The sequence below is a fragment of the Salvelinus alpinus genome, chromosome 3 (assembly GCF_045679555.1).
Source record: "Salvelinus alpinus chromosome 3, SLU_Salpinus.1, whole genome shotgun sequence".
Lineage (NCBI taxonomy): Eukaryota > Metazoa > Chordata > Actinopteri > Salmoniformes > Salmonidae > Salvelinus > Salvelinus alpinus.
The window spans coordinates 14,486,781-14,504,295 of NC_092088.1; the positions used below are offsets into that span (position 1 = coordinate 14,486,781).

General features: G+C 44.9%; 2 protein-coding genes across 5 annotated transcripts; both read right to left on the reverse strand.

Moving 5' to 3' along the window:
- Positions 1–275: 275 nt before the first annotated feature.
- LOC139570061 (uncharacterized) lies at positions 276–5,710 on the reverse strand. Of its 2 annotated transcripts, none has more exons than XM_071391544.1 (6): positions 5,635–5,710; positions 4,276–4,338; positions 3,157–3,824; positions 1,690–1,870; positions 1,446–1,575; positions 276–1,246 (listed from the first exon to the last, which is right to left on the reverse strand). In XM_071391544.1, the coding sequence occupies exons 1-6, from the start codon at positions 5,645–5,647 to the stop codon at positions 646–648; spliced, it is 1,656 nt and encodes a 551-aa protein (XP_071247645.1). In that variant the 5' UTR covers positions 5,648–5,710; the 3' UTR covers positions 276–645. The 2 variants fall into 2 exon arrangements, with proteins under 2 accessions (XP_071247645.1, XP_071247644.1); XM_071391543.1 differs by having other exon boundaries at positions 4,276–4,395; positions 5,635–5,690.
- A 2,429-nt stretch (positions 5,711–8,139) lies between these two features.
- LOC139570062 (uncharacterized) lies at positions 8,140–12,068 on the reverse strand. Of its 3 annotated transcripts, XM_071391546.1 has the most exons (6): positions 11,926–12,042; positions 11,473–11,597; positions 10,220–10,751; positions 9,525–9,725; positions 9,302–9,431; positions 8,140–9,206 (listed from the first exon to the last, which is right to left on the reverse strand). In XM_071391546.1, exons 3-6 carry the CDS (start codon positions 10,599–10,601, stop codon positions 8,720–8,722), a joined length of 1,200 nt encoding a protein of 399 aa, XP_071247647.1. In that variant the 5' UTR covers positions 10,602–10,751; positions 11,473–11,597; positions 11,926–12,042; the 3' UTR covers positions 8,140–8,719. The 3 variants fall into 3 exon arrangements, with proteins under 3 accessions (XP_071247647.1, XP_071247646.1, XP_071247648.1); XM_071391545.1 differs by lacking the exon at positions 11,473–11,597 and having other exon boundaries at positions 11,926–12,068; XM_071391547.1 differs by lacking the exon at positions 11,473–11,597 and having other exon boundaries at positions 11,887–12,042.
- Positions 12,069–17,515: the final 5,447 nt, after the last annotated feature.

The following is a 17,515-nucleotide window of genomic DNA, read 5'->3' on the forward strand; positions in this document are numbered from 1 at the left end:
AGAGTAAGGCCCAAAAAATTGTCAAAGACTCCAGTCTCCCAAGTCATAGACTGTTCTCTCTTCTACCGCAGGGCAAGCGGTATCGGAGCGCCAAGTCTAGGTCCAAAAGGCTCCTTAACAGCTTCTATCCCAAGCCATAAGACTGCTGAACAATTAACCAAATGGCCAACTGGACTATTTATATTGACCCCCACCCCCCCGACTAACCTGTACCCCCGCACATTGATCCAGTGCTGGTACCCCCTGTATATAGCATTGTTATTGTGTTACATTTTATTTTTTTTGTTAATTTTGTAAACATTTTCTTAACTCTTTCTTGAACTGCATTATTGGTTAAGGGCATGTAAGTAAGCATTTCAAGGTAAGGTCTACACCTGTTGTATTCGGTGCATGTGACAAATAAAATTTGATTTGCTATACCTATCCAATTGCTTTCACCTATCCAATCCCCTTATATCTAGGCCTACACAAGTGTAGGAGCCAGAAATTGTTTCTGGAATGAGGCTATGTTTCTGTTGGCGCAAATGTTGGGGTTTCCTTTCTGCTGGAGCTTGCAGCTGCACATTCTGTAACTTTTCAATTAGTTTGTGTACGTTCAGCTGCAGAGTTTCCTTCTGTGTTGCCAGGAGTTCTCTTTTTGGTCGTCTATGCATTCCCCTCTTCCTCGGTATCCATGGCAACGTGTGGGGAAGGGTTCAGCTTAACCTTCTTACCCCTCCCCTTCTCCTGAGCCGCTCCCTGTTTCCTGTCTGAGGCCCCTGAAGTGGCTCTCTTTCTGTAAGGTCCCCTGGGGTCACGCTGGACGTCTCGACCCTTCTGCTGTTTCAGTGGTTTCTTAGGGAGCTGGGTGTCTGTCTGGGTCTCGCTCTGGGTCTCGCGGCAGCACAGCAGGGGCTGGGTTTGAGTCCCGTTGTGGTGGGGCTGGGCTATCACATTGAGCCGTTTCAAGGGGAGTAGGGAGGCGAATGGGCCCTGGGAATTCGGAATGGTGATAACAGGGGGGTTGGCGAGGGACGACCGAAGGCCCGGGTAAGGCCTAGTTTTGACAGCCGTCCTAGTGGGAGTTTGGTGTGAAGGCATGGTGTTTACTAGACAGGCGATTAGCTGCACCTGGTAGTCAATGAGGGTAGAGATGATGTTGAAGGCGGCGTCCATCACGCCCGTGCTCATACCGTGGGTCACGTTGTCCATCAGACGACTGTTAGCTGGGTCCCTGAAACACAGTCTCATCTCCTCTAGTTGGGCTCTGAGAGGGGTGGGGGAGGAGTGAGAGGACTAATTAACAAACTGACAAATAGGAAAATATTAAACGGTGACGGATACATCATTCTCCTATCTATGGGACATAGTCAGAAGTTAAGATGCTTTGAAATACCAGTAGTAACTGGCATTGATGAATGGATGACCTTGGACCCAACATACAGTATACGTCTATGAGAGCTTACTTGGTATCGATGATCTTGGACCAGTGCTGCACAGGGTTGGTCTCTTCTATGAGCTGCTCGGCCATGTTGGTGAAGTTGAGGTGTTTGATAGCTAGGGACTTCATGTCACTACACAGCATTGTGGTGTCGCCTGAAGGAACACACACACACGTTACAGAAGTTGAGGTAATCATTTTAGGTAGCTAGGGACACGCCACTACCCAGCGTTCGTGTCACCTGGAGAAAATCTCTCTCTCCCTCTTACCCTCGGTGAGCCTGGTGAAGGCACTGGTGATATAGGCAGGGGTCTCGACAGGGGGGATTCCAGCCTTAATCAGGTTTTTCACCAATCTGTTCTTGCTGTCTAGGTCTGCCGGGTTCTTCCCAGTGTACATCAGCAATGTCCTCACTGACATCTTCTCTGGCGCATCCATCCTCCTCAACACCTATCAATCAATGGGTAAACATCAATAATTTAAATGACCATTGAACAATCCCAGATCCCAAAGTGTACCTTTAAATTAAATGAAAACAATATATACACTGAACAAAAATATAAAACGCAACATGTAAAGTGTTGGTCCCATGTTTCATGAGCTGAAATAAAAGATCCCAGAAACGTTCCATACGCACAAAAAGCTAATTTCTCTCAGATGTTGTGCACAAATTTCTCCTTTGCCAAGATAATCCATCCACCTGACAGGTGTGGCATATCAAGAAGCTGATTAAACAGCATGATCGTTACACAGGTACGCCTTGTGCGGGGGACAATAAAGTACTCTAAAATGTGCAGTTTTGTCGCACAATACCACAGATATCTCAAGTTTTGAGGGAGCGTGCAATTGGCATGCTGACTGCAGGAATGTCCACCAGAGCTGTTGCACTGAGAATTTAATGCTAATTTCTCTACCTTACGCCGCCTCCAATACCGTTTTAGAGAATTTGGCAGTACGTCCAACAGGCCTCACAACTGCAGACCACATGTAACCACGCCAGCCCAGGACCTCCACATCCGGCTTCTTCACCTGCAGGATCGTCTGAGACCAGCCACTAGGACAGCTGATGAAACTGAGGAGTATTTCTGTATGTAATAAAGCCCTTTTGTATGGAAAATCCTATTCTGATTGGCTGGGCCTAGCTCCCCAGTGGGTGGGCCTATGCCCTCCCAGGCCCATCCATGGCTGAGCCTCTGCCCAGTCATGTGAAATCCATAGATTAGGGCCTAATCAATTTATTTCAATTGACTGATTTCCTTACATGAACTGTAACTTTATTTAATAAAAACTTTTTTAGCCCTTTTTCTCCCCAATTTTGTAATATCCAATTGGTAGTTGCAGTCTTGTCCCATCGCTGCAATTCCCGTATGCGTCCTCTGAAACACGACCCTGCCAAGCCGCACTGCTTCTTGACACAATACTTGCTTAACCCGGAAGCCAGGAAACACCGTACCTCTGGCGACCGTGTCAGCGTGCATGCGCCTGGACCGTCACAGGAGTCGCTAGAGCGCCGGCCAAACCCCCCCCTAACCCGGACAACGCTGGGCCAATTGTGCGCCAATTTATGGGTCACCCGGTGGCGGCCGGCTACAACACAGCCCGGGATCAAACCCGGTCTGTAGTGACGCCTCAAGCACGGCGATGCAGTGCCTTAGACCGCTGCGCCACTCGGGAGGCCTAAATCGTTGAAATTGTTGCGTTTATATTTTTGTTCAGTATATGATATTTACTGTTACCTCTTCTTTGTGGACCAGGTATGGCTGCGGTGCAGGTCTCACATCTCCGTGTTGCAGCATAGAGACCACCTCTGCCACGACGGTAGGGGTCTGAGTCTGGGCATCAGTCTTGGTTGGGGCTGCATCTCTGGCTGTCGGAGGCTGGTGTTGGAAGTGAACCATCTTCCTAGTCTGCCTTGGAGCATTAGGAGGGTCTGTTCTCCCTACTGCAGGCTGGGTTTGGGCTTTGACACTGGCTACATTCTGGGATTGAACTGTGACCCCAGTTGGAGTCTTGATCTGGGACTGTCCTGGCACTTTAAGTGGGTCTATTTTCCCAGCTGTAGTTTGGGGTTGAGTCGTGATCCTGGCTGTAGTTTGGGGTTGGATCCTGACCCTAGCAGCATTCTGGGGCTGAGCTAGTACGTAGATGTGTTTCCTAGTGCCTGGTACCTGGGTTTGCGTCGAGCCCCCAGCGGAGAAAGGTTGGGATACAATATAGATGTGTTTTGTGGATGGGACTGGAGTCCGGGTTTGGGTTGCATCTGCAGTGGGACTCTGAATCTGGATTTGTGGCTCTTTAGGAGCCCGCCGGGGCATGGGTACTACGTAGATGCGCTTCTTGGGGACACCGACTGATGTCTGAGAGTGGGTCACGACCACAACTGGAGTCGAGACCTGGGAAGGCCCTGGCAGTTTGGAGGGAAGTAAAAGCATTTAAAATCCACAGTAACTGTGTTGTTTTCTGACAACATGTACTTTGCAATTTGTTTCAAATTGCAGTATTCATACGTTTATTAAAGTGTATTCAGCCAGCACCTCCAAGTTCATGCTAAATGCTCTGCCTTTTCTCTAGTCACAAAAATACAAGCCGAGAGAACCATATACCTACCGGCTCTCTAAAAAGTCGGGTTAACAATTATTCCCTGTGGACATTTGTATCAAATTTCGAGTGGTTGAAAGACTAACCGCTCAGACAACTGGTAGAGCGTTCAAATGTAATTTTATTCAACATTTTGGCTTATAAGGAAAAAAATCGAAAGTTTCAGACTTTACATCAAGCATTGGTATAAAAATCTGATTAATAAGGCAACCTTTAATTCATGCTTCAGACAATGTATAGGGTAGCCATCTACATACCTGCATATTTCTCTACATTCTTGGCCAGATGGATCATATCCTTTCCCTCAGGGGTTCTGTTCCCTGCAATTAAATTAGAGAAGTCCTTGGTCACCAGCAAAGCAGGGTTTCTTATCAATCCTGGTTTTGGAGATATGTAAACATTGTATTATTGTCCAGTACTAACACATTAAAATCAGCCAATCAAGGACTGGATAGTTAGTTGATACTAGTTTGTCAGGTGTGTTATTGTCAGTGCACAGCTAAAATGTAAATGTGAAACCCTTATGGGTTCCTAGAACGAGGGAAGCATCGCAAGTCAATGCACACACCTAATCACCACCTTCCCTCCCACACACTCCCCTGCCGCATTCAAAACAACTGGGAACTCTGGGGGGGAAATGAGCTCCGTTCAAATCAAATTTTCCCTGTCAAAGATCGTTTTTTTCCCCCAGTTCACAGTTGTTTTGAAAGCACTGAAGTCAGATTTCCCAGTTGTCTTGAAAGCGCCATCCTTTTCTCTCCTGCTCTGACTGTGACGGTCCAGACATATCAAAGAGTTTTATAACTAACCCAAGAAAGACCAAAGCCTGTCGTTTCCAATGAGAGCAAATTAATCATAGTAGGTAGAACAAGCAAGGGGGTGGGCAGACCCAAGCACTAGCCAGTGAGATCTTATGGGCGCATTCTAGAATGATTTGCATATTTCCGTTATGGAACGCCTACCCTGTGAAGTGCGCAATAACTCAATTCGCCCTTGCACTCCTAAACAACACACTTGTCTACAAAACTTTGTCAACTCTATTCGTAACAGATTTTAGTTTTGGGAACAGAAAACTGTAATGATATCTAATGTTTAAATGATGAGAAAATTATCTGAATGTCAGCCAAAATCCATCTCACTCCATCTCCTCCCACTGCCGGCCACTGGGCTTCCTTTCATCACCATGTGGGAACGCCAACCGGATGCTTAAGATTTATACATCCGGTGAAACATCTGGATCATTGTTCAAGCTGTGATATCATCATCATACCCAACCAGCTAGCTAATTAGCTACAACATCATGCTGATAGGCAATAACTAGCGTACAGCTAACACATAAATGCATGCATTTGAAATGCAAACAGTCACAAACTCGTTCATTTTCTGACTGGCTAGCAAAGCGAAGCAAAGCAAACATCACAAACTAGCTATCGCTTGTTAGCTAGCTAGTTAGCTACTTTGCTAGTACTACAGTTAGCTAACGTTACAATCTGTTTTTGCCAGTTAACAAACACCTTGTGAAATGTAAATAGTTACGTTAATATTTACTAAATAATATCCATGCACTCCCAATCGCTAGTAAGTTTATGCGAGGGTGAAATAATTTAGCAAGCTACCTGAGGGCTCCATGTTGATGATGCGCTATAAAATAACGTTGGTGTGCGGCCAAAAATAGCTGCCGTCTGATTGGTTTGACGCTGAAAATAATAGTGCACAGTGATTGGCTTGAATCTACAACCCAATCATATCTCTGCAAAGTGAATATAAATGTCGCGTTCAAAACAACTTCCAACTCCGGAACTCGGAAATCGCTGACTTGGAAAAAACTTCGGAAATGTACATATTACCTCGACTAACCGGTGGCCCCGCACATTGACTCTGTACTGGTACCCCCTCTATATAGCCTCGCTGTAGTTATTTTACCGCTGCTCTTTAATTATTTGTTACTTTTATTTAGATATATTTATATATATTTTTTTTAACGTTTATTTTTTAAAACTGCATTGTTGGTTAAGGGCTTGCATAAGCATTTCAGTGTAAGGTGTGTTTGTATTCAGCGCATGTGACAAATAAAATGTGATATTTGGGCATTTTGGTGCTTTCAAGACAACTGTGATATACAGGTCAGAAAGATGCCCGAGTACCCAGTTGTTTTAAATGCTGCTTCTTAAATAAAATAAAGTGATTTCACCTTAATTTAACCAGGTAGGCTAGTTGAGAACAAGTTCTCATTTGCAACTGCGACCTGACCAAGATAAAGCATAGCAGTTCGACACATACATCAACACAATTACACATGGAATAAACAAACATTTCTAACAAACTTTCTAGAGCTCTGACTTTGACCTTAAGATCACTGATGTCATGATTTTACCTTATTCCCAGTTGTCTTCAAGACACCAAGAGATCTCTACTGTCTTTGCTGTAACATTATCCAGTGTCACTGTTTTATTGTAGCATTGCTACATTTTGAGGACACTTGACTAAATAGGTGTTCATATAGGTCGAGAAACACTGGCCAGTTGTTCGGCGTCTCCACTGGCTGAAAAGTGATTGCATTTATTTTGAAACTGATGGTTTGTGGTTTGTTGACAACTGTAGCATTTTAGCTAAGCCTAATCCAGCTATGGACAGCAGTGCACTTACATCAGCAGAGGCGGGTGGGAGGAGCTATAGGAGGATGGGCTCATTGTAATGGTTGGAATGATAAACATATGGAAACCACATGTTTGACTCCGTTCCATTTATTCAATTCCAGCCATTAATTAATGAGCCCGTCCTTCTATAGCTCCTCCCACCAGGCGCCACTGACTTACATTGCAGGTTAGGAGAATGGGGTTAAGGTTAGGATTAGCTAAAATGCTACAGTTGTTTATAACTGTTATCCCAGACAACTAGATGGAGCAGTACTGGTAGCCACAACCGTACAAACCACCAGTATTATAACACCGGCTTGCCGTATGTCAAGCACGTGCAGTTATCAAATCAAATCAAATTTATTAGTCACATACACATGGTTAGCAGATGTTAATGCGAGTGTAGCGAAATGCTTGTGCTTCTAGTTCCGACAATGCAGTAATAACAACAAGTAATCTAACCTAACAATTCCGCAACTACTACCTTATACACGCAAGTGTAAAGGGATAAAGAATATGTACATAAAGATATATGAATGAGTGATGGTACAGACGGCATAGGCAAGGTGCAGTAGATGGTATAGAGTACGGTATATACCTATGAGATGAGTACTGTAGGGTATGTAAACATAAAGTGGCATAGTTTAAAGTGGCTAGTGGTCCATGTATTACATAAGATGGCAAGATGCAGTAGATGATATAGAGTACAGTATATACATATACATAAGAGATGTGTAATGTAGGGTATGTAAACATTATATTAGGTGACATTGTTTAAAGTGGCTGGTGGTACATTTTTACATAATTTCCATCAATTCCCATTTTTAAGGTGGCTGGAGCTGAGTCAGTTTGTTGGCAGCGGCCGCTAAATGTTAGTGGTGGCTGTTTAACAGTCTGATGGCCTTGAGATAGAAGCTGTTTTTCAGTCTCTCGGTCCCTGCTTGGATGCACCTGTACTGACCTCGCCTTCTGGATGATAGCGGGGTGAACAGGTAGTGGCTTGGGTGGTTGTTGTCCTTGATGATCTTTATGGCCTTCCTGTGACATCGGGTGGTGTAGGTGTCCTGGAGGGCAGGTAGTTTGCCCCGGGTGATGCGTTCTGCCGACCTCACTACCCTCTGGAGAGCCTTACGGTTGTGTGCGGAGCAGTTGCCGTACCAGGCGGTGATACAGCCCGACTTAAGGTTCCAAGGTTTCACATGAAAAACATTTTTGCTCTCGTGATAAAAACACATGATGTACTTTATCTGCCTTCAAGGAAAATGAATTTGAAAAGATGCACCATGTTTCTGAATGATGCTGCCTGGTTGACAATATGACCGGGCGACACAGATTACTATTCAATTTGAGAAGGGCGCTCCTTCCTTATCGCTTTTTCCCGGTCACGTCACAGGCCACCCCGGTTCAGCTTAGTCAAACTCCCTCAGTGAAATAGATCAGATACTATGCCATTGATTCTGTCAGAAATAAAGACATTCACGCTGGTTAATAAAATGAAAGCTTTAATACAAGTATTTCAGCAAACCAGGTTTCAATATAAACATACAATCATTGACAAAGTACTGTCATGATGTGTTCCCCATGTTACAATCATGGAGATTGAGAGAGGGCTATAACTAGTCCACTCATGATATAAATAAACAGGGCAATCAAATACCAGATGAGTAGGCGGAATGAAGGGATTGCCTTTAACAAAGACTAATTTCTACAGTGTAGGTTTTTCAATATAATCAGTTATCTTTGGATTGACTTGAATTCCACTTCAAAGCTGCGTTCATCACCTCTGTGCTAACTGACAAAAAAAACTAAATTCAATTGATTGAATTTATCAGTAGGCAAGAGCTGCAACACTCAAAAACAAAACTCTAAACCAGAATGCTGTGACGTCACTGAATGCCTCCCTCTCAGTGTTTGGGGTTCTGTGGGCCAGAGCAGAGTTGCGTCTAAACATCACAATGTTCCACAACGTTACTAAGACAGTTCCGCTCCCAGCTTCCCCACGGGAAAATGTTAAGCAAAGTCCGATTCCCGTGTTAAGCATTGTTTGTTCAACCGTTAAACATCTTCAGATCTGTCCTGTGGCATTGAGGCCGCTGGAGATGGTCTCGTAACCAACAGAGACGAGTGTGAGAACACTGCTCTCCACATCCTCCGGCTGACAATGCTCTTGATCCTGCTGCTGGGTTGTATCCATGGCAACACCAACTCCAGACTCCTGCAGCCGCATCTTCTTCCTGCCTCTGCCCCTCCCTTTGCCCTTCCCTGACCCTTTCTCTTGACCTTTAACCCCGCCCAGCGACCGGTGCGATTTGTCGTTGCCGTTGTCTCGGGGCTTGCGGTGGCGGCGGCGGATGCGTCTCATTGGAGGGCCGGTGTCGACGGGATCGGTTGCCGCAGCGCCAGACAGGATGCGAATTTGTTTGTCGATCACCATGGTAATCATGTCGAGGGCGGCGTCGAGCATCCCGAGGCCCAAGCCGTGAGTCACGTTGTCGAACGACGCACTGTTGACCGGGTCACGAAAACACTTCCTCATCGCCTCCAGGTGGCTCCTATCGCAGAATGAAGGTGTGTTAGGGTCTGTCTCACTGTACAGAAAACAATCATAGTTAAACTCGTGAATACACCATGCTGTAACCACACTGACCTGGTTTCTATGACCTTGGACCAGTGTTGGACAGTGTTGGTCTCTGGAATAAGCTGCTTGGCCATGTTGCCAAAGTCTATGTAGTCATGGGAAAAGTCCTTCATGTCGTTACACAGGGCTTTGGTGTCACCTGGAAAACACAAAAATCTATAAAGCACAAGAGATGCTCACCCACCCACCCACCCACCCACCCACCCACCCACCCACCCACACACACGCTTACCCTCTGTGAGCTTGGAAAAGGAAGAGGACACAGAAGTAGTAGTACCAGGGGTAAGGCCCAGTATATTTAGAGACTCCTGCAGGGTTTTCTTGCTGGCCGGGCCACGGCTGACCCTGGTGTAGGCTGCTAGTGAACGCAGAGACATCTTCTCTGGAGCATCCAGACGACGCTTGATCTCGTCATAGGGTATCAGGTACTTACCTAGGACCAGAGGAAAAACAGACAAATTGTGTTGAGTTTTCTACTTATTCCATATTTACAGCAGGTGTGGCCAACCTGCCACCTGCTACTGGGTGTGCAGGGTTTTGCTCCAGCACTGCTCTAACAACTGATTCAGGTAATTATGGTCCTGAGAATCAGCTGATTAGTAGAACCAGGTGTGTTCGAGTAGTATTTTTTTCTTCTTTAATTTAACCTTAATTTAACTTGGCAAGTCAGTTAAGAAAATATTCTTATTTACAATGACAGCCTACCCCGGATGACGCTGGGCCAATTGTGCACCCCCCTATGGAACTCCCAATCACGGCCAGATGTGATACAGCCTCTGTGCACTGCAACTCAGTGCCTCTTGCACTGAGTTGCAGTGCCTTAGACCGCTGCGCCACTCGGGAGCCCAAGAACATCCTGCAGGAAGAGAGGTCTCCAGTAGGAGGGGCCACACCTGGCCTGTTTCCCTCTCTGGCTGTGGTACTTACGGGCCTTGGAACTCTTCATGTTGGGGTCCAAGAGAGACGACACCTCTGCAAACGGAACATGGGGTACGTGGTTGTGGTTCGGAGCGGCAACCTGGGTCTGGGACATGTCCTCTGCCGGGATCTGAATCTGGGCTTGCATCTGGTTCACGTGCCCCATTCGCTGCTGGCCCTGACCCTGTCCATCCCCCAGCACCATGGAGGGGAGGTTGGATAACCCTTGTAACCCCGTCAGCCCCCCAACCATCATCTGCTGCGACCCCCCCTGACCGACAGAGTTGGTCTGTTCTGAGGAGACTTGGAAGATGCCCATGACAGGTTTAACCACTCTGAACACTATGTTGCCCTGGGAGTCCACCCCCGCCAGGCTGGGATTTGATTCCATCTGCTCTGATGTCACTTCCTCTTCAATTCCTGGGTGACTGTTTTGGAGTGTGGAAGAGTTTCTCCTGAACCTTTCTGTATTTGTCGCAGTGTCCGCGGTAGGATGAGAATGAGTTTACACACTGCTCTAAGGTCAGTTTATGGGTAAAGTCTATAGGACAGAAAAAAATACAGACATCAAACTGTAGTCTACAGAGTAATAGTCATCATTAATAAGCCATTACAATAATAAAAGAATATCTGTGATTTCCTAATTAGATTCCCCAAGTACCTCACATCCAGACTAGGATTGTTGTTTTTATGAAACTCTGTCTCATCGAGTCGCTATGCAGTCGATGCTTCAAAAATGTGAATTCTTAAACCCTTACGTTAGCCCGCCATTTTTTGTCTGCTGAAATCCATACCTTTTAATAAAACGTTAATAAAATACAACGACCAACTGTTTCCTTGTTGATTTTCAATTGGCAAGTGCCGAGTTGCCATCTTAAAGGAACAGCAATGAGAAAACAGTCGGTGGTTGTTTTTAAATAACGTTGTATTAAAAAGTATGGATTTCAGCAAACAAAGGCACGCAGATGAGAAACATAGGTACATAATATGGGTTTAAGAATTTTCACTTTCGAAGTATCGACTGCATAGCGAGTCGGAGGTTCGTTTCAAAAACTGTAGTCTGTGCCCAACTCGTGAATCATAATAATTAAATAAATCCCACCAGTCGCAGATATTTATCCTCTTTCCCACCCTCTCCAATTCAGCAATGTATATTACTTATATTTAAGATTCTATTCTGGTAAATAATGAATGCCTATAACTTTTGTATGACATATTGTGAGCTCGTAATAAGAACGCTTTTTCGTCATGCAAAAAACAACGTTAGGAGTTTTGACGTCACATTCTAAATCGCCCTCTGTTGGTCACCGACGCGCACACCGGAGGCGCTCCGGTCGGACGTCGCTAGCAAGCTAGGTATCTTCTATTTGGCAAGGACACCTGCTTCCTATGTAAATCCAACACAGTGCATTCATTAAAAGCATGTAGCTAGCTACTCAGATAATAGATTGGGCCCAATAAAGTTTGTTATAAGTCCACAGTAACTGCTACCGTTGCAAGTTACCCGAACCACAGTCGCAATTCTGTTTAGTGAAAAGTAAATATTCGCTATTTTCGTCTAAACCTAAATATGGCTGGCTAGGCCTCAAAGGGGGAAGGTTGCGCCTTTGATAAGGCCCAATCGAAATTATAATACAACACATTCAGAACAGGTTGCACAACATTTTCGCGCTAACCTTCACTGCAGTGCAACTAGTGAGGGTTTTCCGACTCACCACTTTGCTGTTTGCGTTTTCCTAACGGCCAGCTGATCCTAGAACGGTGCGTGTGGAGACAGGAGACATTTTCCTTCTTCTCCAGATCTGCTTCGGCGGGTTGCAAATCAGCTCTAGATCTTCTTCTTCTTTGATGAGGTTTAACGGCGGTTGGCATCCAATAAATGTTGCATTACCGCCACCTACTAGACTGGAGAATAACTCCCTTCTACTTTGCTTGAAGGAATACATGAATATGCAAATACCCTACCATCTAACACAACACTCACAATATATATATATATATTGAGTACCAGTCAAAAGTTTGGACACACCTACTCATTCAAGGGTTTTTCTTTATTTTTACTATGTTCTACATTGTAGAATAATAGTGAAGACATCAAAACTATGAAATGACATATATGGAATCATATAGTAACCAAAACATTGTTAAACAAATCAAAATATATTTTATATTTGAGATTCTTCAAAGTAGCCACCCTTTGCCTTGATGACAGCTTTGCACACTCTTGGCATTCTCTCAACCAGCTTCACCTGGAATGCTTTTACAACAGTCTTGAAGGAGTTCCCACATATGCTGAGCACTTGTTGGCTGCTTTTCCTTCACTCTGCGGTCCAACTCATCCCAAACGATTTCAATTGGTTTGAGGTCGAGTGATTGTTGAGGCCAGGTCATCTGATGCAGCACTCCATCACTCTCCTTCTTGGTCAAATAGCCCTTACACCGCCTGGAGGTGTGTTGGGTTATTGTCCTGTTGAAAAACAAATGATATTCCCACTAAGCACTAGCCATGCTGATTAAGTGTTCCTTGAATTCTAAAGAAATCACTGACAGTGTCACCAGCAAAGCACCCCCACACCATCACACCTCCTCCTCCATGCTTCACGGTGGGAACCACACATGCAGAGATCATCCGTTCACCTACTTTGCATCTCACAAAGACACAGTGGTTGGGAACCAAAAATCTCAAATTTGGACTCATCAGACCAAAGAACACCGGTCTAATGTCCATTGCTTGTGTTTCTTGGCCCAAGCAAGTCTCTTTTTCTTATTGGTGTCCTTTAGTAGTGGTTTCTTTGCAGCAATTCGACCATGAAGGCCAGATTCACACAGTCTCCTCTGAACAGTTGATGTTGAGATGTGTCTGTTACTTGAACTCTGTGAAGCATTTATTTGGGCTGCAATTTCTGAGGCTGGTAACTCTAATGAACTTATCAAACCAAATCAAAGGTTATTTGTCACGTGCGCAGAATACAGTGAAATGCTTACTTACAGGCTCTAACCAATAGTGCGGAAAAAAGGTGTGTGTGTGTGTGTGTGTGTAAGTAAAGAAATAAAACAACAGTAAAAATACATTTGAAAATAAGAGTAGCAAGGCTATACACAGACACCGGTTAGTCAGGCTTATTGGGGTAGTATGTACATGTAGGTATAGTTAAAGTGACTATGCATATATGATGAACAGAGAGTAGCAGTAGCATAAAAAGAGGGGTTGGCGGTTGGTGGGACACAATGCAGATAGCCCGGTTAGCCAATGTGCAGGAGCACTGGTCGGTCGGGCCAATTGAGGTAGTATGTACATGAACGTATAGTTAAAGTGACTCTGCATATAAGATAAACAGAGAGTAGCAGCAGCGTAAAAGAGGGGTTGGGGGGGGGGGGGGGGCACACAATGTAAATAGTCCGGGTAACCATTTGGTTACCTGTTCAGGAGTCTTATGGCTTGGGGGTAAAAAGCGTTGAGAAGCCTTTTTGTCCTAGACTTGGCACTCCGGTACCGCTTGCCATGAGGTAGTAGAGAGAACAGTCTATGACTGGGGTGGCTGGGGTCTTTGCCAATTTTTAGGGCCTTCCTCTGACACCGCCTGGTGTAGAGGTCCTGGATGGCAGGCAGCTTTGCCCCAGTGATGTACTGGGCCGTACGCACTACCCTCTGAAGTGCCTTGCGGTCGGAGGCCGAGCAATTGCCGTACCAGACAGTGATGCAACCGGTCAGGATGCTCTCGATGTTGCAGCTGTAGAACCTTTTGAGGATCTCAGGACCCATGCCAAATCTTTTTAGTTTCCCGAGGGGGAATAGGCTTTGTCGTGCCCTCTTCACAACTGTCTTGGTGTGTTTGGACCATTCTAGTTTGTTGTTGATGTGGACACCAAGGATTTTGAAGCTCTCAACCTGCTCCACTACAGCCCCGTCGATGAGAATGGGGACGTGCTCGGTGCTCCTTTTCCTGTAGTCCACAATCATCTGCTTAGTCTTGGTTACGTTGAGGGATAGGTTGTTATTCTGGCACCACCCGGCCAGGTCTCTGACCTCCTCCCTATAGGCTGTCTCGTCGTTGTCGGTGATCAGACCTACCATTGTTGTGTCATCTGCAAACTTAATGATGGTGTTGGAGTCGTGCCTGGCCATGCAGTCGTGGGTGAACAGGGAGTACAAGAGGGGACTGAGCACGCACCCCTGGGGAGCTCCAGTGTTGAGGATCAGCGTGGCAGATGTGTTGCTTCCTACCCTCACCACCTGGGGGCGGCCCGTCAGGAAGTCCAGGATCCACTCCTCTGCAGTAGAGGTAATTTTGGGTCGTCCTTTCCTGTTGCGGTCCTCATGAGAGCCAGTTTCATCATAGCGCTTGATGGTTTTTGCGACTGCACTTGAAGAAACATTCAAAATTCTAGAAATGTTCCGCATTGACTGACCTTCATGTCTTAAAGTAATGATGGGCTGTCCTTTATCTTTGCTTATTTGAGCTGTATGGACTTGGTCTTTTACCAAATAGTGATATCTTCTGTATACCACATCTACTTTGTCACAACACAACTGATTGTCTGAAATGCATTAAGAAGGAAATAAATTACACAATTAACTTTTAACAAGACACACCAATTCATTGAGATGCATTCCAGGTGACTACATCATAAAAATGGTTTAGAGAATGCCAAGAGTGTGCAAAGCTGTCATCAAGGCAAATGGTGGCTACTTTGAAGAATCTCAAATATAAAATATGTTTTGATTTATTTAACACTTCTTTGGTTACTACATGATTCCACATGTGCTATTTCATTGTTTTGATGTCTTCACTATTATTCTACAATGTAGAAAATAGTACAAAATAAAGAAAAACCCTTGAATGAGAAGGTATGTCCAAACTTTTGACTGGTACTGTATATTTTTGGGGATTTTCATTAACTTTAATGCATAGTCCTTCGAAAGAAGTATTGTTCACATATTTTTACATTTGTATCTAAAAGCATAATAGATATAATTCATATTTTGGCATATTTATGACATTTTGGCAATACCCAGGCCTCTTTTAAGACTCCACACTATTTCATCTGTAGTTGCTACAAAGCAGATATTGGTATAATAAATAATAATATGAGTAGCATGTTTATTTCAATAACAATTTTCTTACATTAATTAATGATATATGTCAACAATCCATCATCCAAATGACCATTCTATGAATTAGATTTCCTGAAAATCCCCCAAATCATGGTATGTTTTTGTTGTTGTCCTGGTTTCGTGTGGACTCACCCCATTTCCTGTTGTGACTACCTGGGCTCATACTACAGTGGTGTGTTGCCCCATAATGGTACAGAATTTCCGGTTCAGTCAGAGGTTACATTTGGAAAGTAATGGTTATGTATCAAATTGACCTCAAAATGGGTGTGGCCACACTTTAATCTCCAATCACTCAAGCTTACACACACACACACACACACACCTCTTCTCATCGCTGACTCCATATGGAGGGGGCGGAGATGCCGGTGGAAGAGAGTTCCTGTAAACATTTCCTGACAGACACACGCACACACTCTGCGGTGGATGATATCGCTGAACACCATCCGTGCCGGCGGCAGGAGAGGATAAACGATCTGTCGCTACATACTGCTGCTGAAGACAAACACCCCCGCCTCGCTCTCTGTTCATCTCTGTACCTCTCTGTTTTCCTGTCTGACTGTCTGTCTGTCTGTCTGTCCCTGTACCCCTTCGCTCTCTGTTCATCTCTGTACCTGTCTGTTGTCCTGTCTGTCTGTCTGTCTTCCTATCCCTGTACCCCCTTGCTCTCTTTCTCCCTCTCTCTAGCAGTACAGCATATTCACACATCCTTACAACCCACACAGGGAGGGTTAGTACTGTGTGTGTCTGATTGCCTCAGAGGGAAGGGTGTTCAAAAGGAGAGACTTGGAGTTTTACTGATCCGTAGCTGTGGGAGCTGGCTCGTTTTGATGGGACGGTTTGGGGATGAGGAGCGGGGGGGGGGGGGGGGGGGGTTAATGGGATTGGAGCCAAAGCCTCTGGGTAGGACTGTGAAACACACACACACACACACACACACACACTCTACAACGACATGAAACCTCATGAAAGCTTCAGATGAGCGTGTGCTGTCGTCACTCAGCCTGTGTGTTAAGTGAAGTTAAATCTTCACAGCTCCACCTATTATGACCCAGTGTCTATATCCATCAGAATAGGACAGAAGCCGACTCATGGCCTGATTCCACATGTCTAACTCTAATGCTGCAGTCTAATTCTAAATTCTAATTCTAATGTATTCTATACGTGATTATCCCTGGTCACATCCTCCCCTGACGAACAGTATGAGTGCTATTGTAGGTTCTCAAATTAGCAATAGGAACTGGAGAGAGCTCTGTCAACCACTCAGACATGTAGTAACCCTTGTGTTGCCATGACAACCGGGCGTTTGTAAAATCAGCACTGTACCATGTGACTCTTGTGTAGTAGGCGAGGTACAAGATGGGTATGGAACAACAGCAACAAAGAAACATGGACAGGTTGTGTGTGTGAGTGTGCCCTGTTTTGCTGAGTAGTAACAAGGTAATAGGTAGGTGTGATTCAGCCCGATTCCAATCCCCTCACTAGCCTCCATCATAAGGAGTCAACAAGAGCCAAAGGAAGGGTGCAAATTATCTGATTTGAACCATGCCTCTTCTTTGGCTGGAGGAGGTGAAGGAAAGGAGACAAGGAGAGTTGGATGAGAGAGAGAGAAGATAATCATCTACACATTGACAGGCTGGAGGAGGTGAAGGGAAGGAGACAAGGAGAGTTGGATGAGAGAGAGAGAAGATAATCATCTTCACATTGACAGGCTGGAGGAGGTGAAGGAAAGGATGAGAGAGAGAGAAGGAGACAAGGAGAGTTGGATGAGAGAGAGAGAGAAGATAATTATCTACACGTTGCATTGGCTTACAGCTCAGCACAGAGCTAACCAGAGAGTCAGCAGTCGCCTGCTCAATACACACACACACACACACACAGCAGAGATCTGGGTTAGAGATAACAAACCTTTAACAATGAACACCAAACTTCAAAGACTTGTGAAGACAAAAACACTAGCTTTTAATTTCATGAGGGATCTTATGCCCTTAAGTCAGTAGATAAAACAAAGTCTGTAAAAAAGATGAGTAGTTTTACTAATCTCTCTACAATCTAAGAAAAAAAAAATCCATAAAGAACCGAAAAGGGTTCTATCGCTTGCTTCATACCCCTTAAAGTTCGAGAACCTTTTTGTAGGGTTCTTTCATCAGAACCCTAGGGATTCTTCTTCACTGAACCAAAGGTAGCCCCAT